Genomic DNA, 21,996 nt, shown 5'->3' with positions numbered 1-21,996 from the left:
CAAGCAATGCAGGCTGGTGACCCCCAGGGGGAGGGCCTTCTCTGTGGGGGCTCCCACCCTCTGGAATCAACTGCCCCCAGAGATAAGGAGAATCCAAGACCTTCGTGCCTTCCACCGTTCCCTTAAAACTTTCCTTTTTCAACAAGCTGGGCTGGCCTAACAAATCCTTTTAAATGATTTTAAATGATTTTAAATTCGTTTGTCTTTTTAAATTTTGGGCCAAATTGAGATATTTCCTTTTAATCTGTTTCTTAATCTATGTATTATGTATTATGTACTTATGTGTTTTTACTTGGCTGTACACCGTCCTGAGTCCCTAGGGAGAAGGGCGGTATATAAATTTGAAGTAAAAAAAATAAACTAAAAAAAAGTTAGCAACATAAATTTCGGGTTCAATTGTGGTCATAGGTTGAGGACTAATTGTAGATAAATAGGTACCACTTTGGTGGGAAGGTAACAGTGTTCCATGTTTTGCTGTATTCTCTCAGTTGTGGTATGATGTCATGCTGACCACATGACTGCGGAAATGTCTTTGGCCAATGCTGGCTCAATGGCCTAGAAACGGAGATGGGCACCACTGCATAAAGTCAGTTAATGACTAGTCGAGTGAAATACACAGGGACTCCTTTACCTTTACTTTTCCATGTATGAAAGACGATATTCCCATTATTTGACATTGATATTACCTGTTGAGGCCCTGAAGCAACCTGTATGATACAAAGACTTGTAAAATGAAAACTACAAACAAAATATTCTTGTCTTCATGAGTGTATATTGGTTTTTATGCAAGAAGGACACAACGAGCTCCTTTGAGCAGAATCCATGAGACTCTTCTCTTGCAAAAGCTACCGTAGTCACAAGCAATACAAAGATGAAGGCTGGCAGCCATTCATTTCAATGAAAAAGAACCTTTGGGTAAATTATGTTCTAGAATTTTCTGCTGCCCACAGAGGCTATGTTCTCCAGTTCTATGATGTAGCTGGCTATTCGTTTTCCAATGGTCAAAATCCAGGGAGACTAAAAATGCAATATTCTTGCTTGAATTAAAATAATTTGGTCTATAGCAGCTTCCCAAAAAAGAAAATAAATGAAGCCTAATTAAAGAAAGAGAAGACAAAGCATTTCAAAACTAGAAAAACGTAATATGTCTGCTACTACTTCACTTATCCTGAAGAAAGAGGAGAAAGGCAATGTAAAGCGACTTGCAATAATATGGATCTTAGCTGCAAATTTCCTTTTTTGTAAGTTAGATTTATGGATGGGACAAAACCACTTGGGAGTCAGTAGGTGCCTGGTAGACAAGATAATACATAAGGGAAGGAAACATCTACTCTTCAGGTTCTTTATACTCCTTCATGACTTTTCTGATCCAATCTACGTAATTTGCCACTTTAGTGTAAAGACCATAAGTGCCACATTCTGGCCCCCACGAAACCAGTCCAGCAACATAATAGTGTGTCTCGTTTTGGGGATCTTTGATAGCATATGCCCCACCACTGTCTCCCTGACAGCTGTCCTGCCGGCCATCCCCAGCACAAATCATATTTTCTGTGAAGACATAACCTGTGTTTCGTTTCACATTTCTGCATGTATCCATGTCCACCACGGGAATCCAAGCTGCCCTGAGTCTCATTGATAATCTAGGATTTGATCGCGTCGCATCGGTCTTGCCCCAGCCAGATATGTAGCCCAAGGTCCCTATCTGTGGATCATATTCTGAGGATGTGTCAGGTAGGCAAATTGGTGAAATAGTGGGGCCCATTGTCAAAGGTTCTTTCAATCTTAACAGAGCAATGTCATGATTAAAGTTTGTCCTGGTCCCTGATCGACTTGTGGCCCATTTAGGATGAATGAACGTGTCCGCTATCTTCAGTGGCTCAGTATCACTCTTGGCCCTTTGATTTACACTGAACATCCCAGCATAGAGAACTGGGTATGGAGCATCATCCAGCACATGAGCTGCAGTAAGTATCCATTGTTCTGAAATGAGGGCTCCACCAGCTCGTGGCTCATCAAAGTAGATTTGCCAAGGGAAATTTCCTTCGTTAGCAACTGTGCCTCCATAAATCCTCCCTATTTCTTCAATACTTCTACTGGGAATTCCACAAACTAAAGCAAAAACAGAAGAAACCATTTTTAGTCAGAGAGAAAGCAGAATAAATATCAGAAACAGATATATCGATTAACGTGGGAGAAAAAGGAAAAATAGTATAGGTGAACATATGGCACGTATGCCACAGGTGGCATGCAGAGCCCTCTCTGTGGGCACCCAAGGCGTTGCCCCAGCTCAGCTCCATTGCACATGCGCATGTGCCTTCCACTGGCCAGCTAATTTTTGGGTCTCTGCCGCGTATGCGCGGGGGGGCAGGGTCATGCAGGAGATGCACATGCATGCGTGGGGGGGCAAGGGGAGCACGGTGAGTCACACGTGCATGCACAAGGGTCAGGGCACACACAGGGAGGTGTGCAGATGCATGGGGGCACATGTGCATTCACAGAGTGCGTGGGGGGCATGTGCACATGTACAGGGGTCAGGGCATGCGGGGGGTTGCGGGTGCATTGCACTATAGGTGCGCCCGCACAGTGACAAAAAAGTTAGCCATCACTGATATAGGTTCTGCAACTCTATAGGCACAGCCCACTAAACCTACAATCCAGAGCATGATTCCTTGACCCATATAGAAAATATTAAGCCCAGGGAAATCCAAGCAAGCTTCAGCTTTTCTTTAGTTCCTCTTTGGATTGTTCCTTATACTTCAATTGTTCTTTCCAATGTCCTAACAAGGATTCCCAAAATTATTCCTGTTTTAGAACTTCTGGTAGGGTTGGTATTAGGGGAAGATTTAAATTAAACTAATAAAATTCAGAGTCTGGCAGATCATTACAATTTTATAAAACTTTAAACTGGAGAAAGTTTACGAATTTTCTCTGGCAAAAAAGTTACCAGAGAAAATACTGTTATTTTGGAATTAAAAGAGAAACAACATTATTATTTTGTAATTGCAACTTGATATGATCTTCATTTTTAGTGAAAAGTACAGAGAATTATACAGTAGGTAGACTTTACCTGGGTCACAAACTGGAAGCCCTGTTTTCCCTTCTTCATCCACCCATATTCCACTGGCTGAACACTGATATGTTTCTTTGGAAATAAAGCAATTATTTATAAATACAATACTATCATTAATTCTGATTAAAAGACTATAATATATATCACAAACTCCAAGAACCATTCAGCTATGATTTACTATCAACCCAACAAAGATGTGTTAAAAAGAAAAGTAACAATTATAAAAGGAATTTATCAACTGATTTACCAAACATTTTAACCAATAATTTCACACACATGCACCCATTTTGCTTTAAAAGTATTAAATACAAAAAAAAAATATTAATCTAACTGAACAAATGTTAAACTGGAATGCGATAAATAAGTTACTGAGATAATATAAGGAGATAATGGAAACAACTTAAAGAATATAGAGTTGAGATTTGAAAAATAAAAGGGGGGGGTGCGGTTCCTGGGCAACAGAATGGCTGTGAGGGGCAGGTAGAAAGTGAAGATCTGCTGTGTGGAGGCACAGAGAAAGAGGTACATAGCTCGCAGATATTTCAGGTTGCAGCCTCTGCCATGTAGTACACAACAGCCAAGGCTTCAGAAAGATCATAAAGACTGAGCAATAAGGCGAGGAAGACTCATAAGATCATGATAATCTTGTTTCTTTGTTATCACTATGCTTATTGTTAAACCTGGGTACTTCAATTTTTGGCAGGGTACTTTTAGTGGTTCCCAGCCTAGTAAACCTTCCCACCTCAATCCTGTCTTCCTGAGGCTGGCAACTGTAAAATGAGCAAAATGATGTTCTTAATTTCTGAATTGGAAGGTTTTAGTGGAGGAAAGAAAGGACTGGACATACCTTTGCCCTTTATGGTATAATAAGGTTTGTGGCATTCGTAACGGATAGTGGTTTGATACTGTGTCTCCTCCAATCCTGACAGGTAAACAATATCTCCATGTTTAATGGGATCAGGCACACCACAGTCTACAGCTGCAAGGCAGATGAAAAACAGAATGAGGCAGAATTAGAGTAGTTCACGTTTCCATTTTCATTTTTCTTTATGTTGCATACATTCATCCATCCCATGTTGCATTATTTGTTTAGAGTAGCCCTCCTCAAGGAAAACTTCCATAGGTGACTATTTTATGTCATATAAAGATTTTCAAACTCTACTGGATTAAATGGTTGAATCCTTGTCAACCTCCACAGCTTTTGACTATACAGCACCTATCAAAGATAACACTCATACTCTGTGGTTGATCCAGCGTGGTTATATAATGGAAGGCTGACAGGCGGAATGGGGACAACTCACCACAGCCAACTTGCCGCAGTCACCTCGCCTTGGCCAACTCTCCACGGCCAACTTGCTGTGGGACAACTCACCTCAGGACAATTTAACACTTCAATTTAATTATTTAAAATAAATTTAAAAATATTTTAATTTTTGGCATTCACGTTTCATTTTGTCCCTCCTTTTACACCCATTCTTTAATGATTCGATTCCACCATTTCTTTGATATTAGTGTAACTCTTGTCCCGGAATGAGTTGATCCATGGCAAGTTGGCCGTGGTGAGTTGTCGCGTGATGAGTTGGCTGTGGCGAGGTGGTCGGGTGGAAAATTGTCATAGACCTGCTGACAGGTGTGGAGAAAATTATATATAACAGGATGTTTCTTTAAAGTTTCTCTGAGCCCTGCAATTCATCTACTTTCACTGCTTTGGCAAGACATCTGTGTCTGCTTCTCACATTTTATTCATTATCATATCGTATCATATCATTATCATCTTGAAATGATACAGCAGAGACCATTGTAAATCACTTACGAACACAACTGTAATCTGAGTTGCTCCATTTGCCATTGCTTTGACAGCTAGAGTAGAAGGATGTTGTACTGCCTTGTGGCTGAAAGAAGGATTCAGAAATAGCAGAGTTTGTGAAAATGACAGAATTAGCAGAGATGGCAAAACCGACTTGTTTGGTTATAAAAAGGGCAATAAACACATTTATTAGCAACTGGAAACCCATTATGGACTTTATGCTGAAAAAAGAAAAAAATGAATGTGATTTATGGCTATGGTGATCAGAAAGGATAGATTATAGAAAGAAGGAAATTATGTTGTAACCTTAAAAAGAGAAAGTAAAGTATAAATGTATTTTAAGTTTCTTAAGAAGACTGGAAATGCTTTTCCCCCCCCTTCCCTTCTCTTGCTTTCCATGCTTTCCTTTCCTTTCCTTCTTTCTCATTTTCCTTTTCCCCTTCCCCCTTTTCTATTTCTTTCCATGCTTTTCCCCCTCCACTTACACTGCATTTATCAGTTTACTTTCCTTACTTTTCTCTTTCAAATTTTTATAACTGTATGTCTGTGTGTGTGTGCATGTGTGTGTTTCAAGCTGCCTGTGGTATGGGGTGGGGATGAGATGAACTGCTATCCTGGAGACAGGGCAGAAAAAAAACAAGGTTGCCATGACATGTTTATCTTGTAGCTAGATACAAGTGGGTAAAGGCCCTGGGACACTTCCAAAGGAATGAGGAAGAAACCTTTCCCCACTTGCACCTAGCAATTCACAGCACTTTCAAGGTGCACAAGGTTTAATTCATTTTGCCATCAGCAGTGCTGTTAAAAGGCCATAGGAATTGGGTCAACACCAGGGGTGAAATCCAGCAGGTTCTGACAGGTTCTGGAGAACCGGTAGAGGCAATTTCGAGTAGTTCGGAGAACCGGTAGTGGAAATTTTGAGTAGTTTGGAGAACCAGCAAATGCCACCTCTGGCTGGCCCCAGAGTGGGGTGAGAATGGAGATTTTGCAGTATCCTTCCCCTGGAGTGGGGTGGGAATGAAGATTTGGCGGTATTCTTCCCCTGCCATGCCCACCAAGCCATGCCCACGGAATTGGTAGTAAAAAAAATTAAATTTCACCATTGGTCAACACCTACTAGCCATTTCAGGCTGAGACAAACAAACCACCTCCTCTAGAACCTGTGGAGTCTTCTATGGGGCCTTTCTCTTTTGGGGAGTTAGAAAACCTGGCTCTTTCAAAATGGATACTCCCACTACCCACCATTTCCCAGGTGGATATGTGGTGGTCTCCAGGAGAGTTAGAGTTGCCTTGTCAAGAGAAAGAGGGAGAGGCATACTACACACACACACATACACACACACTGAGCACACCATCAAGCTTACTTTCAAAACAAGATCACCCACCATTTTGTATTTCATATTTGTATACCAACCATCTCTTTCAAGTAACATATTTCCCCCAACAATTCTCAGTGCATTTAATTCACTGTGTAAAAAGCTGTACCCAAGAGGTTCCACCACTTTACTGGGCAATAACGCAGCCTGATAATCAGCAGTCTAAGAGGCTGGGCACAAACCTTTGTTGAAAGATGGCAAAGTTCACAAATCAAGGCATTTCTTAAAACCATCCCCCAACCATAGCCTTACTGTAACTGGCAGATGCTTTCTTGCTGTGTGGAAATATTGAAAAGGGGGAAGGCAAATAAAAATAGAAAGTTTAAGTAATGTTTTTACTGAACATGCCCTGCACATCCAAAAATATTCTACACACACACACACACACACACACACCAGAATAGATGGTATTGAGGCAGTTTAAGGATCCCCAGTGGAGACAGCAGATTTTATCCTGGTGAAGTTTTTGTCAGCAAAAGAGATATATAGCACTTCTGAGAAAAGCCCTCAGGTCTAAGCTCCAATCTTGTAGACAGTGGGGGGAACAAGGAGAAACCATGTTATAATAGAGTATTAAATAACGATATTGGTTTTTATATACTGTCCTAAGACAAAAATGAATAAAGTTTTGTATGAAGCTTGTTTCACCATTCCTCATTCATAAAATATCATGATTAGGGTTATGGTTAGGATTTCTCCATGTCCAAGTTTCCTATCATGTGTTCTGTATATTCTTAACACTGGTGGGGAGGGGGGTGGAAATCCATTAAGAGGGTTAAAGACTGAATAACTGAAGCATGTCTTTTAACTGGTGATGCCAGGAACCCTCATATCCTTGAAACTTACTCATATCTACCTTTGATCCTATAGAAAACAGAGGAAGGGCATGTTGGGAGGGCAAGTTATACACAAATGGTTCAATTTATGCTTCTAATGCAGAGATTCTAATGCAAGTGTGGCATTTCAGGGATGATTTAATTGCCCTTACAGCATCACTTTGGTGTCATCACAATTTGTTATGGACTCTTTCTTTCCCTCTTTTATCTGTCACCTGAGTTTGCTCTTATCTTCATCAACATGAGCATCCCGGCAGGTGCTGGCTTCCTTCTATTTCCCAACTTTTGGCTAGAAAGGTGTAATGTTGGCAAGTTAAGCTGGGAGATTGCTGACGGTCCTCCTGTCTTGAAATGGCAGGTAAGACTTTCATGGTCATGTGGCTGAACCAGGCTTCCTGCAATTGATCTTCAGCCTGTCCATCATTGCTTTCTGGTCTTAACTCATGGTCAGAATGAAGAACCAACCCTTTTGCGGAACTGTGGGCTCTCTGAATGACAATAACAGTCATTCAGGGAAATAACATGATGTTGTTTACATGGCTTCCCAGAAACGATGGTTGTGCCACATAACATGCTAATGTATGGTTTGCTGTTTCTTCCTTGAGTAAATCAAGAACCACTATAGTACCAACAGGTTCCACAGGAACTTTATGGAGAGCCTTCAATCAAAAACACAAATTACTTACCATTACAATCTCATGGCCTTCTATGCAAGTCACCCTCACAGAATCCTTAAAGACGTAAGAGTCTCTTAGGGGATGCTGAACAGATCTTGAAATAACAGTCTGTGGGCAGGGCATTGCTTTAGAAAGAGAAAAAGGTATCAGAAATCAATCACCTTATGTCAGGGGTGTCAAACTCAAGGCCCAGGGGCCAGATCCAGCCCATGGGGTGCTTAGATCTTGCCCGCAGGGCTGCCTTGGAAACAAAAAAGGACCGGCCCGCGGTTCCTCTGTCAGGGTAACTGGGCTCCTGAGCTCCATTTTTGGCTGCAACGGACTCCTGCAACCCTCTGCCAGTGAAAACGGAGCTCGGGAGGGCCACATGCGGCCCTCTCGAACTCTGTTTTCACTGGCAGAGAGTTGCAGGAGGCTGTCGCAGCCAAAAATGGAGCTCAGGAGCCCGGTTTCGCTGGCAGAGTGCTCGGGCCACCACAGCTCCCCCAGACACAAGTGATGTTGAGCTGGCCATGTCCACCCCAGCCACACCCACCCCGGCCCCTCGAAGTCAAACGCAATCCTGATGGGCCCTCAATAAAATCTCGTTTGACACCCCTGCCTTATGCTATACAAGTACAAACACCAGTCCCCCTTTTCTATCACCAACGGTCAGAATCAGGACCCACAAAAGTCTTGAGTTTGGCCAATACTTCACCCTTTCTTCACTGAGACCAACTGTGCTTTTTTGTCCTAGCATTTGTGAATAAGAAGAAATAGGAAAGGAATGGTGCAATCCACCAGGATTGCAAAGCTTTCTGCTGAAACCTTTTTGCCTTCCAGAATGATCTTGAAGATAGGCTCTCTCTATATATAACCTGGATGCCTATTCTTTTTTTATTGAGACGATTTTGTTTTATTTTTCCTAACTTTATGCAAAATGGGGAAGGAACTGATAATGTAGTAGTAATGACATGTTGCTACTGCACATAGTCCAGTTTTGATGGAAATTCCATTCCTAAGCATTGCACAATAAACATCCTATATACGATACTGCATTTTGCCTCTGTTCCTGGTTTTAGTGGAGCTGAGTTGGGGTTAACTACTCCAAATCAGCCACCAAATCAAAAAAAAATTTCATCTACATTCAAAGAAAGTTCCTAGCCCCCATAATCTACCTATTCACAATTTGTCCAGGACAATATGCAATTGAATCCTCAAGTAGAATTCTTACAGACAACATTCCTTCTGTTGATGGTAACTCATTCACCATTCTGCAAATATCATCTTTTTTGTTTGCTCCTCGGAAACAAACACTTGTCCTGTTATAACAACCCAGTTCCCTACTTCAGCACTTGAATTCGCCCCATTGTTTCCTCAGAAGAGATCTACTCACGGTCCCCAAAGTAGCGGATTTTCCAGCCTTTCATTTGTACAACTTGATCCGTTTGGAAAAAAATGTCCACAATGTTGCTCTTAGTGTTGATTTTAGGAGGCCCAGGAAATGTACTGCCACAGTAAGGACCAAACTTCTGATCCCCTGCTGAAAGCTACAGAACAGCCAGTAGGAATAATGGGGAAAGTTTCAAAAAAAAGAAAAAGCAGCATTGTAATAAAGGTAGTCCCCTACTTACAACAGTTTGTTTAGTGGCCCTTCAAAGTTATAACGGCATATTTTTTTTTGCCATTATATTTATTCTCTCTATTTTTTAAAAAAAACCAATATTACCCTTCATCCTAATCTCTAATCTTAACCAAATTCAATTTGAAAGTGTAAATTTAGTTGAAATGCTTAAAAATTGTTGAAATTTGTGAATCGGCCAACACTCTGTTCAGAAAAAATATATTGTGTGTTTGTATGTGTGTTTGTGTAAAAATAAAAAAAAAGTTATAACGGCATTGAAAAAAGTGACCTATAACTGTTTTTCACACTTACGACCATTGCAGCATCCCCATGGTCACGGGATCAAAATTCAGATGCTTGGCAACTGACTCATATTTATGACGGCTGCAGTGTCTCAGGATCATGTGATCCCCTTTGCAACCTTCTGACATGCAAAGTCAATGGGGAAGCCAGATTCACTTAATAACCATTAGTGTTACTAATTTAAAAACTGCAGTGATTCACTTAACAACTGTGAGAAAAAAGGTCATAAAATGGGGCAAAATGTACTCAAGAACTGTCCTGCTTAGCAACATAAATTTTAGGCTCAGTGATGGTTGTACACCTGTAGTTGAAAGAGTGAGGCAGGCATTCAAGATGTAAAATAAGCGTAAGGGCTGTCGGCTGAAGAATTAAAGATACAATTATAGACGCATTCAATATTAATGTACAGAGCAGCAAAACCCAAATAGAAGCAGGTTATTGATGTTATTAAATACTTTTAATGACATATAATGTAAGAATGTGCTAAGCATTTGTCAGTCCTCCCAGAGACAGAAAGAACACAGAACACTCAGAACAATCATCTTCCTACTCAATAACTGGATATGAAATATTGACTGACCTGGATTTGGTCCTAAAAAGAAGATTGCTATTTCAATTAGAAATGCCATGGAAGAGTATTAAGTATGAGACATCAATATTCCACTCACTTTGTTGTCCTAAAATGTCCTTAAATATTTGGTAGAGAAGAATGTCAATGGGTTCGCTTCATTCTCTTAACGAATCAACTGCTTTTCCTGGCCCAGTCTATTATTACCATCCTGAACTTTTATTGATTTTTTTTTAATTCAAATAAAAAGAACAATTTTCTTTCCTGCTTTCTTTTCCCTAATTATTTAAGTATTAGCACAGAATGCAAGAAACATAGACCTTGATAAAAAACAGAATACTATTTAATCACTTCTTACTGAACAACTAGGTATGAAATGCTGCTTAGATCTTCGTTTCCTTTTTTTCCCTAAAAAGAGGCTTTAAAAACTTCATTTTTTTCCCCTGGGGTTTTTAAGCTGAGCATTACTCAAAATGGTCTGAAATATCTATAAGAGAGCTAGATTTGTGGGTTCAGAGTCCCAGACACAATCTTTACTATGTATTTTATGTATGAAATATCATGCTGGTGATTTTGTGTCGAAACACAATTACCACTCAGGCACATGGAGAAACAGTAAAACTCATAATATCCACTGTGTTTACTGGACATGACAGTAAACTAGTAATCCTTTGGTGGTAAACTAAGATGTGATAGAAAGATTTCGTATTTTGGGATACCTATAGCACTACAATGCAATATTTAAGTCTATACTCATTTGCAGGAACCAGGTTTTAACAATAAATAGCCATTGTTTGTTTGAGCATAGAAATATCTCGACTCCTTCCTATTTGATTTCTGCAAAAACCTATTATTCACTGAATGTGGAAAAGAGAAATCTGAGAAACCTTGCTGGAATTAACTAAGCATGTAGGAGGGGAGCTTCAGCTGTGATTCTCTTAAAGTATGATGCTGCGGAGATGATTGCTGTTAGTTCTTATTTGATTTCACTGTAATCTATCTGCTCTTGAACAGAGATTACTGGTATCTTTTAGCACCCTATATGAAAAATGGCTTTATTTATAGAAGACCACTAAAACATCTGGAAGAAGAAGAATGAACAGGAGGAGAAAGGGAATTTCTAAGGCAACAGAAGCAAATCTTTCCAACAAGGTCGAGAGTATACAAGTGTCCTTCTGTTGCATATGTTGAAGTTCAGTCCATTTATGTAGATCTCCTTTCCCCCTTCTAATTTTATTTAGCAAGAGGGCAAAGTTGAACACAGTGCTGGAAAAGCAAATTCACCATGTTCCTGCTCAGATATTCTACCTTGCTACAATTCATACACTCCAGGACTTCAATGGATTGTGAAAGTCAAGTCAGCCCCTCATTTTCATAAGGAACAAAGTTAGGATACAATCTGAACAGGAAAACCTCATAATCAAGAGCCATCACGATCACTTACTCTGAAAACATCTGGGCAAGTTCCTTCTGCGTCACTTGGCTCAACTTCAAAGTCGTTGTTCCCAATGCTCAGGATCACCTGGTATCCTGGTTCCAGGATGACACGGTAATCACAGTGAGAGTTCTCCGGGTATGGCCTGGGATAGTTCGGGCTGGTAATCTCCCCAGATAGCTCAGTAAATACATTCCCACTGCAGTTCACTAGAGTTTAGAAGAAAAGCAATGGCAAAGAAAATAGAAATAACGTTGACAGAAGTCCGTCGTCACTATTTGGCCCTCCTTAGGGTTTAAAGGCCTATTAATAGGCAAGATGAATTGGCAACAGCAGTGTTTTGGGTGACATGAAAGGATATAGTTATATTTTTACCAACCCACCACATATGCCATTTAAAGTTTCTGCATTTAAATCTCTTGGGCTTCTCCTACTCAAAGCATTGTTTTAGGAGAAAAGGAGATTGTTTATAAGAAGAGCATATTCTCTGATATTAACTTCCTTGGTTAACTCCATATATTTTCTCTAAGTTCCCATCTGAATCATTTCTGAAAGAGACTCATAACAGAATGACCCATATTAATTCAGATTTTTTTCTCTTAAAAATTCACTCTTGTCTAAGTTTTAAGGAAAACTTGCTCAGCAAATACTATACATAAACCTTAATATAAGGATAGATATCCATGCACGATTTTTAAATGGGAAATCTCTGAGAAGTTCTGATCAAACATGGGAACCAGGCACTTACCCTAATCAACATGTGGACCCACAGATGCATCAGAGCTTACTCTAGATTTGGTATTCTGTTTATGAGAACATTGTGGTCTGAGGATGAAGGTCTTATGAGCTTTAAGCTGAATATTGGTAGGAGGGTTTTGCAGAGTCAGAGGACCAATTAAAAGTTCTATCTCAGACATTTCATGGACTCAGTTTGTTTCCTGAATTTTCCTGCTCCTTCTATTAGTGACAATTGAATAGGGAAACAATGAACTGTGGACCCTCTTGGTCCCACATGGCTGTTCAGTTCTCTTCTTTAATGGAGAACAAAACTGATGTAGCAGAAGGAAAGTCAACCCAGAATTCAATGTAAGGTGAGCAGCTTAATAAATGTTTTAAATAAATGAATAAATCTGAGTACAAATGAATGAAAACTCAGGAAGCTGAGGTCATTGTGAAAATGTTGCAGCATATTTTGTAGATAACGTTACTTGGTTTTACCTCAGTTTGGACTTCAGTGTAAGGATGTAAACTTGCATATTCTTGATTTTTAAAACCAAAACAGCTATCTGTCAAATGTGACAACCCACCTATTCCTATATGAAATGTTGGGAAATTAGAGTCAGCAAAAGATGCCCTCTTCAACTTTCTATGGTCTGTTTGCCAGGTTCATAAGAGAAAGCCTCTGATGTTGGTTTCATAGTAAAACATCCATTGGGAGTTGTGTTTAATCCTATACTTTCTATTTTTAAGAAATTCCTCTATGTAGTCAGCTGTTTTAATTTTAAATTAACAGTAATTTTAATGAAGTGTTCAGATTTTAATTCTTTATGTTTTTATTCTTTTACTGCTAGCTTTCCTCTTGAATGTTCTCTGGACAGAAAGGCAGATACATATCAAGTCTATTTCTAATCATGATGATGACAAATGTGCATTATGATGTCAACAACACCAAGCCTTTGACAGTGGTTTTGGTTACAGAGAGGAACAGTTACTTAAGGGACCACCTGCCTGCCCAATTTGATCATGCAGGGTTGGCACACTCTGGGTACCTTTGATTAAACAATGTTTAATCAAACATTGGGACCCCAGGAGCATGTCTTCTCTGCGGCAGCGCATGCCATCTGGAAGGAGGTCCCCACAGAGAGCCAGATGGCTCCCACTTAGCTGTTGTTTAGAAGAGCTGTGAATCCCTGGCCCTTGGCAAAGGGGAGAGAGACTTCCCTCACTTCATTCCCTCTAGTCTGTCATGTTTGCCATTGTTCAACTTTTATTGACTTTTATTGTAATTTCTTTGTTTGATTGTTGTGAACTGCCATAATCATTGGGAGTTGAGCAGCATACAAGTGTTATTACTATTAACATCACAATGTACATTTTGTCACTGACTCCACACCGGTGATACTCTGTAAGTCAGTGAATGATACCTCCACATGTCTTCTTATCTTCATGCAAGAAATATTCAGGAGGACAAGAGCAATAGTAGCCACCAATATAGTTATTGCAGTAATGGCTACAGGCCTCTTCCACAAAATCTGTGCACTCATTCACATCTGTAAGAAAGGAAGAGAGATGTAGAAAAATCCTCAATGGAATAGGAGCAAAGATGACAGAAAAAATGACATAATTTACCACCTCAAGACTTTACCAGCCTGGCTCGGTCTCTAAGGAATCCCAGTAGTGTCTTTCCCAAATCCTGAGCCCTCATTTATAGGAAATAGAGCTTTCCAAAGATTTACAGGTTGTGGTTAGGGGGAGCTTGGGGAAGTAGTTTTTGGCTCGGATTTTAAAAAAACCAACAGATGACAAATGCTTTGAATACCCTGTTCTTTTGCAACATAATCACGAACAGATTTAAGACTGAGCTCTTGAATGGTGCAGAGAGGTTTACAAGGCATAATTAGTAATAAAGCAGTTCAATTGGAACATCCTGTGTGGTCCTCATCTTTTGCCCCTGACAGCTAAGGACTTACCAATTGCAGTGTAATAGGCAGCAAATCCAGTGTATCTCTCTTCATTGGAAAAGTCAGACTGAAATAGGATAGTTATACTATTATAGGGCACATGGAGTTCTTCCAGGATAGGAGAGCCCCGTGCGCGCCTCGTTTTTTGCCCACAGAACTGACCTTCCACCTGTTCACCAGACAGGACCTGGAAGGATCAAATGAACAAGAATAAGAGCTTATGTTTAACTATATTTTTATCCAAAATATAAACCCTCCTTAGAACATCCTTTCTTCATATTTCTGTGCCAGCCCTTCAAGGTAAGCCAAGTCAGGAAATAGACTCCATAAGATTGACTGGAAATTGACTATTGACTAACAGAGCCTCAAAAGCCTCCCTGTGTTTTCTTTTCCCTCCATCTTATACCCAACAAAGTCAAGATGGAGTCATTTTAGGATTCCTTTCCCCAGTGGTGGGATTCAAGTAATTTAACAACCGGTTCTCTGCCCTAATGATTTCTTCCAACAACCAGTTCACCAAACTGTTCAGAAAGTTAACAACCAGTTCTCCCGAAGTGATGCGAACTGGCTGAATCCCACCACTGCCTCTCCCTCTTCTGGGCTTCAAATATGGTTTTCTACAGTAATGCTGTAGCAGATATTGTCCAAGGTCATCTTTGTGTTTCATGGCAACAGCCCTTTGCAGCAATTCCTCAATGCTCTATTGCCAGGATGCAAAAAGTGTAGCCTATGAACTCCCCTTTTGTGGCTCTCAGAGCAGTAGAGACTACAAAGTTGCCTCTTTTTTGTACGCTGGGATGCTCTGAGGAGGTTTAAGGTAAAAATTGCCTTTTTACATCTCATTTACCATGATTTCAAAATGGTCCCTTAATACCAAACATATTTTGTCATCTAAATGACATCAATATCATCCAACAACATTTGCCCTTCTTTCTCTTTTTGTTCATGTCACCCAAAGTTTAATTTTCTCAGAAAATGGCTGCTTTTCTAGAATCATTGAAGTAAAGGCCTCTGTTCCTAATACACAGGATTATCCAAATGATGAAGTGGGCATAGTGACATCACAATACGAGCTCCATCCATTCTTACTTGCATCAAGACATTGAATATATAAATTCATAAGGGGTAGAGTTTGGGTTGCAACATTACAACACACGATTCATCATTTGCTTCCACTTCCCCATATTGCCAGATAAAGATCCAAAAGTCCAGGCATTCCTGAAGCTACTCCCTTCCTGAAAGCTGGGACAGCATGTCCAAGACTTTGTTCATGCTTTCAGTTTATCATTCAATTATCTTTTCCTTCTATTCCTTCAGAATACAGATGTGCACTGTCCTGGGCCAGCATAGTGATAATAGCTGTAGTGGATGGCTTCTAAACATTTCTCCGATGTTTATTTTAAATATTCTTGCTATTTAAGGATAGCAGCAGACACTAAGATCTTAATTTACTACCCACCCACCCCGATCTTCATACATTGTAGAGAAATTAAGATGGCAGTCGGAGACCCCTCTTCTAAGAATTTGCTTCTCCTGCTGCTGCCACTAAGTAAAATAATGGGGGAAAAAAATGAGTGAGAGGTTGGCTGGGCCACAGGCCTTTAAAAAGGGGGGAGGGAACAATCAGGAGAATGAATACGGATGAGAGGGATCACAAGCAGGCACTCTCTGCCAAGATTCCTTGAGGGATGTAGCTATCTTTGCTAGGAGGGGAATGCAGAAGGCTTTTGGAGCTGTCAAAAGGCTGGATCCGTGTCCAGATGCCATAATGCTGTGATGAAGAACAAAAAGCTAACAGTAGACCATGACAAATGAGAGGCTTGAAGGCTCCCATGTCTGGAACTTGGGGTAAATGTCCTGTCCTAGAAATATTGTGAATTAGGTAAGCTCACTAGCTTGAAAATGTTCTGCCCATTTGGGGTTGTGTGCCAGTTATGAACACAGCCAGAGAACAATCTAGCACAGGGATTCATGTCCTAGAAACTTTCTGTTTGAGGTTACCATAATGGACTTAACTGAAATCTACTATACAGAAGCAGGCAAAGTAGTTAATTCATTAGTTGTAGCACAGGTGTGATCTAGCATGGAAACAATATTCAACTCTCTTCAACAATCCATATCCTTAACTTTTACACATCACCAGAAAAGTTTTATATCTTGTTTGAAATAGTTTCCTAGCTGGGTGTTTCAATACGCAGTCTGGCAAACCTCAGCCTACACACATCTCCACTCTCAAGTTCCCAACAGACAAATATGCCCCTGTACCTTCACAGAGTCATATTCACAGTTTTGAGATGGCTCTATATCCAGGTGGGTGAAGTAAAGATGAATGCCATAACCAGGAGGAACTTCTATTTTCCAGGACTCCAGAGCATCATTGGGATATGCTTGAGGATAATTTGGAGACAGAATTTCTCCATACATAGATGTTGCCTCAGTATAGGACAGGAAGAGGAAGGAAATGAAGCTCCTGAAAGATGAAATATCAATATAAGGAGACTGCCAAAATCACACTCAGCCCCTGGATGAAATGTATTTGGAAGATCTTCTAGCTTGGACATCCTGGTTTTGCCTAGAGGTCCATGGCTAATAATATACCATTGTTTAAGCCAGGGATCAGCAACCTGCGGCTCTGGAGCTGCATGTGGCTCTTTCATCCCTCTGCTGTGGCTCCCTGTCACCGGTTGGCTCCACAATTGATAGGGCTTTCGGTTAGGACAGGTAGAGGAAAAAGGACGCCATGCTAGGAGGAGACTTTATGGTAGGGGAACTGGACTTCCGGTCGGCAGAGGAAAAAGGATACCGCACTAGGAGGAGATTCTATGGTGGGGGAACTGGACTTCCAGCTGGCTCCAGAATTAAATGCGGGGGCTTCCAGTTAGGACCTTTGTGGCTCTTTGTGTGTTTAAGGTTGCCAACCCCTGGCTTAAGCCATAGTTAGTTTGGCTCTAATGCATGGGTGGTGGGACATAAACACGTGCAATCTGAATGTCCTTGCAACCTCTGCGAGATCATGTTGATGGAAAAGAAAAGAGAGAAATGTCCTTGCACACTCCTTTTCAGTGCAAAAACCAAAGTACAGATAATGAGGAGGAATATGCTGGTTGTCCTGAACAGAAGTGACTCCACAAGTGGCTCACACACAGAAAGCCATGGGGGAATGCACATAGTATGAAGACTTTAGCTTTCCATCCCATATAGAGGCTGGAACAATCCCAGCAACTTGATTCAGAGCCTCCAAAGGACAATGGTGTTTTTCCTGGCCCTTACTATTGACCCAGATGAGATACTGCTGCCAGGAAAGTCACTCTATTCTACTAAGTGAGGATGTGCAACAGAGTCCTAGACATGAGATGGGAGCAGATGGGAGCCCTGGCAAGATGCAGTTATTCAAGTGGGTTGTGGATCATCTTCTACCACCCTGACTTTCATCTGGAACTGGTCTTCCAACAAAGAAAGGAGCTAATCAGGGTCCCAAGTTATTTGTTAAACAACCCTCTGTTCATTCAGTAACTTACCATATCTGTAAGAGAACCATCCTTATTCCTTCCAGAAAGCCACGGGTTCATGAGATTTAGGAGAACCCAGCACCCTGCTCAGTGGGATGTTTCCTCCCCTGAAATGTGCCTGGTGGATGGACAGAATAATCAAGTGAAAATCTCACTCCCAAAGAATGGAACCAGAATGAATTCATTGTCTATGTATTATTTCTCACTGTCAACTAGCAAGTAAAATCATGTCCTAAAGGTCTGTTGGATTTTATAAGGTGCACAATGTGACCGGAGACTCCTCAGAGCCATAAGGTTTAGAGCTCAACTTGCCATAAAGCTACTTCTGACTTTCTAAAAAAGTATCACACCCGCTTCAAAGAGTAGGATCTCTTGGAAGAAGCATCACCTCTTAGGAAACTAGAGCAGAAAACTTAATCCCAAAATAGATACCCGGGATACCTATTTCTGAAAAGGAAATTGAGAGTGATTTACCTTTAACTCCTTGTCTCTGCAGCTGGATCTCTCTTTCTGTTTGCCTCTTCTGCCTCTCTCCACTACCAGCACTGAACAACATTTCTATTTGGAAACAATGGAACTTCGTTAAGGAACTCTGTCTCCCTCTGCTGTTGAAAAATTTTATCTTTCATTTCTCATAGCCCTAAATAATTCAGCTAACGAAAACCATATTAAGATAATTCAGTTGCACAAGTCCTATTTTTGCTCGCCTTGGATCAACCAAAGAGGGATGGTTGATTTTTTTTTCCAAAGAAGTCATGTGACTTCTGCGAAGCAAATGAGGGAAATTCCAAATTCCACTTTGAAAACAAAGTTACAGTATTGCGCAATTATAGCAGTCAATTGCTTTTACAAGTTTAAATAATTGACTTTGTCATTTAGTGACCTTTAGCTTAAGCTTACTAAACACACACGCACACATTATCTTATATCAGCTTCAAAACAAGTAAATAAAACAGAAAGCGTCCAAGATACAAAAGCCATAAAGAATGCCACAGAAAGAAGGTCAATTAATGCAAATATTTGCAGCAGATTTATTCAAGTTTTATGGAGAATGCATACCAAATGCAATCCAGTGAATGAATTCTTATTAGCATGGGGACAATTCAGTCTGCAGGGGAGACTGCAAGATTAGCTGTGTGTATAAGATCTTGGCAACCTTCTCAAGACTAAGGTCCACAAGCAGTAGTAAATCAAGAGCTGGGAATTTCCCAGATCCCCTCTCCCCTCCTCCAGCTTCCAGACTGGGGAACAGTGCTTCCCATAAAGTCTATGTGAGATTGCTAGCAGACTGCCAAACAATGGGCTGCTGGAGGAGAGCATGCTTTCCCTAAAGCAGGGGTCCCCAAACTTGGCAGCTTTAAGACTTGTGGACTTCAAGTCCCAGAATTCTCCAGCCAGCATAGCTTAGCTATGCATAGCTTAGCTGGCTAGAGAATTCAGGGACTTGAAGTCCACAAGTCTTAAAGCTGCCAAGTTTGAAGACCTCTGCCTTAAAGAGATCATGCTTCCAAGGTACCTACTGCTCAGCTGTGTCACTGGCTGTTATGAGAGGTTGCTACTATATTGAGGAAAGCATTGGGCAGTGACCTGCCCACCTGTCAATTAACAAATTGACTCTTGACTGGCGACTATGAATATGGAATTTATTCTTGAGTTGAACATTCTTGAGCTGAAGCACTTCCTGTATGTCCTTGAATTGGCTCCAAACTGATTGAAATTTGCGTTCCCCATTGCTGATCCCTACCCTGTTTTTTGTTTTTTGCTTTAATTTATATGCCGCCCTTCTCCGGAGACTCAGGGCAGCTTACAATCCGTTAAGCATTGTTTCTCTTACCTCTCTTTCAAATCACCGCAGCCCCATGGCTTCCTTCCAAGACAATGGCTGACAAAGACCAATGGATTTTTCACACCTTGAAACAGTGTCAGACTGTCAGAATAAGGGAGGAAACAGTACTTTGATCCTGGTTACAGTAGATCTACTTAAGTAACAGTGGTGTTTTCTGAAGTGCTTCTCAGGTCACACTTGGACTCCTTATGTGTAAGGACTTAGCATTCTTTAGAAAGAGTGCTAGACGTATATTAAATCAACCTTTATTGTTATCAGAGACTAGCATACAGTTAGTCTTTATTTAAAAACTAGGATTGGGAAAAACAGGTGGACTTTGCCAGCTATACGTTGATGGGTCTGTCATCAATGAATGCATTGCAGAGTTTCTGCTGCTTTAGCCTTCATGTGACTATACTCTTTTTACTGTTTAACAGTATATAAAGTTGGAAGGGTCCTTGGAGGTCATCTTGTCTAACCCCCTTTGCTCATACTAGGGATTCGAACCTTTCTGATTGACAAGCTCAGCATCTTAGCTACTGAGCCACTTAGGGAGCCACCTCTACTATCTGTCACCATTGTCATTTTCTTGCAGTACTTATGCAGTGTATTCATGATCAATCACTCCTTCCTATTCTCCTCTGTTCACTTGTGATTGGCAGATGGGCTACTCCTTTGGGACATGGGTTTAGCACTCTTTCAGAAGTGTGTGGGATCTGTGTTCAGAAGTAGCTCAACTGAGAGATAACAAGTGTAGACCATATCTGTGTCTGGAGGCTTTCATTCAGACAAGCAAAGGGCTAAATCAGCCATTTTAAGCATTCACCTAACCTCATTCATATCTGTGTTAGGGAGGATGGGGGCACCTAAAGGATGTTACTGTTAATGGTTGTGATGATTTTTACTTAGCTGCTGTATTTATGTTGTTAACTGCTGTTTGTTGCTCAGAGTCACAAGGCTGAGATGGGTAGCCATCTCACTTACAATTTATCTACTATCTACTGTATTTTATCACTGTTTTATCTTATTTATCTCTGTTAAATTCCACTATTCAGTATTTCACAATACTGTTTTTCCCCCTATTTGTTTCCTGGATAAAATCAGTTAAAAAAGAAAAAGCTGCACAATGTCTCTTGCTGCTAACATTGGGAGACTTCTATTTGGAACCCCTCCAAAATGAAGACTCATCTAACCCAGCTGGTCTTCAACCAAATTTTAAAATATCCTTCCCACCTTATATATAGAAACAGCAGAGGGCAGTAGACCACAAGAAATTCATGCCTAGCAGCTCTATTTCTTCTGACTGTCCATGAACTAGCCCTCCTTCACTAAAGCCAGCAAACAATGCCCAGATTTTATTGCTATCTTGTTATATCTCCAAAGCTCAAAGAAGGGGAAGAAACAAAAAGATTAAAACATGTCTATGAATATCAAATGCAACAGGTTAAAGTGTGAAGATGGGCAACGGTTTGCCAATGATTTACAAAAAGAGGACTTTAAAAAATGGCTAGGATTAAATGACAATATTTCAAGAAATCTTTCATTATGAGCATTGCCATGCAACTACATGTTAAGGAATGCAGTGGGATTTCTGCTGTGTTCATAATGCTATCAGGAGTGACACATCATTTGTTTATGCCCCAAGCATGGCCCTTCCTCTGTGAACATCTCTCCCCTGAGGAAGGATTCAATGGGGAAATTAGTTTTGGATTATTTGAGGCCTAGATCCTCCATGACTAAAACAAAAACCTCTATGGAAAATTGGAAGCTATCCATGGAGGAATGAGCTAGGAATTCAGACATTTCAGAGAACATATTGAGACATTTCTTGGAAGATTTCAAGCTGCCAGAAAGGAATGTATTGAAACAGTTTTTGGAAGGTTTGAAAATGCTAGAATTTCCAGAAGAAAGTAGCAACATTATTTTGAATGCCAACAGACGTGAATCCCACAATCCAGTCTAAAATGCTAGGGTGGTACAGTGGTTAGAATGCCAGACTAGAAAGCAGGATACTGTGACTTCTAATCCTGCCTTAGGTATGAAACACAGATGGCTGGCTTTGAGACAATTACTCTCTCAGCCCAGCTCAGCCCAACTTATACCGTTGTGTTTGTGGAGAAACAAGAGGATGAACAAGTATTAAGTGGGCCACCTTGAATTGTACAATATTTTATTTATTTATAAAATTTATTGGCCGCCCATCTTACCTCAAAGTAAGATATAAAATATGAAAATGAGATATAAATCAAATAAATCAAAACCAATCATAGGGTTGAATTAATTTAATCTTCTGTGTTCTAATTTCA

General features: G+C 40.4%; 1 protein-coding gene across 3 annotated transcripts in view; it reads right to left on the bottom strand.

The window, feature by feature from the left end:
- Nucleotides 1-755: 755 nt before the first annotated feature.
- The window catches only part of C1S (complement C1s), a 30,805-nt gene continuing 9,564 nt past the window's right edge, over nt 756-21,996 (bottom strand). Inside the window, exons 1-13 of one of the 3 annotated variants that reach the window (XM_034411012.3) lie at nt 19,700-19,792; nt 18,340-18,423; nt 17,875-17,983; nt 16,622-16,826; nt 14,366-14,543; nt 13,820-13,945; nt 11,685-11,884; nt 9,142-9,295; nt 7,776-7,891; nt 4,884-4,962; nt 3,918-4,049; nt 3,068-3,142; nt 756-2,109 (exon numbers count right to left, since the gene is read on the bottom strand). In XM_034411012.3, coding sequence (XP_034266903.1) covers nt 1,328-2,109; nt 3,068-3,142; nt 3,918-4,049; nt 4,884-4,962; nt 7,776-7,891; nt 9,142-9,295; nt 11,685-11,884; nt 13,820-13,945; nt 14,366-14,543; nt 16,622-16,826; nt 17,875-17,894 — 2,067 coding nt within the window. In that variant the 5' untranslated portion in view covers nt 17,895-17,983; nt 18,340-18,423; nt 19,700-19,792 and the 3' untranslated portion in view covers nt 756-1,327. Of the gene's footprint in view, nt 2,110-3,067; nt 3,143-3,917; nt 4,050-4,883; nt 4,963-7,775; nt 7,892-9,141; nt 9,296-11,684; nt 11,885-13,819; nt 13,946-14,365; nt 14,544-16,621; nt 16,827-17,874; nt 17,984-18,339; nt 18,424-18,924; nt 19,026-19,699; nt 19,793-21,996 lie in introns of those variants that run through there. The other 2 variants (XM_087886507.1, XM_087886506.1) reach the window with 2 other exon arrangements.

This window comes from Pantherophis guttatus, chromosome 2, assembly GCF_059756535.1.
Source record: "Pantherophis guttatus breed Tessera chromosome 2, ASM5975653v1, whole genome shotgun sequence".
Classification (NCBI taxonomy): Eukaryota; Metazoa; Chordata; class Lepidosauria; order Squamata; family Colubridae; genus Pantherophis; species Pantherophis guttatus.
Note: the sequence above shows the minus strand (reverse complement) of the source record. Positions and strands in the feature narration are given on the sequence as shown.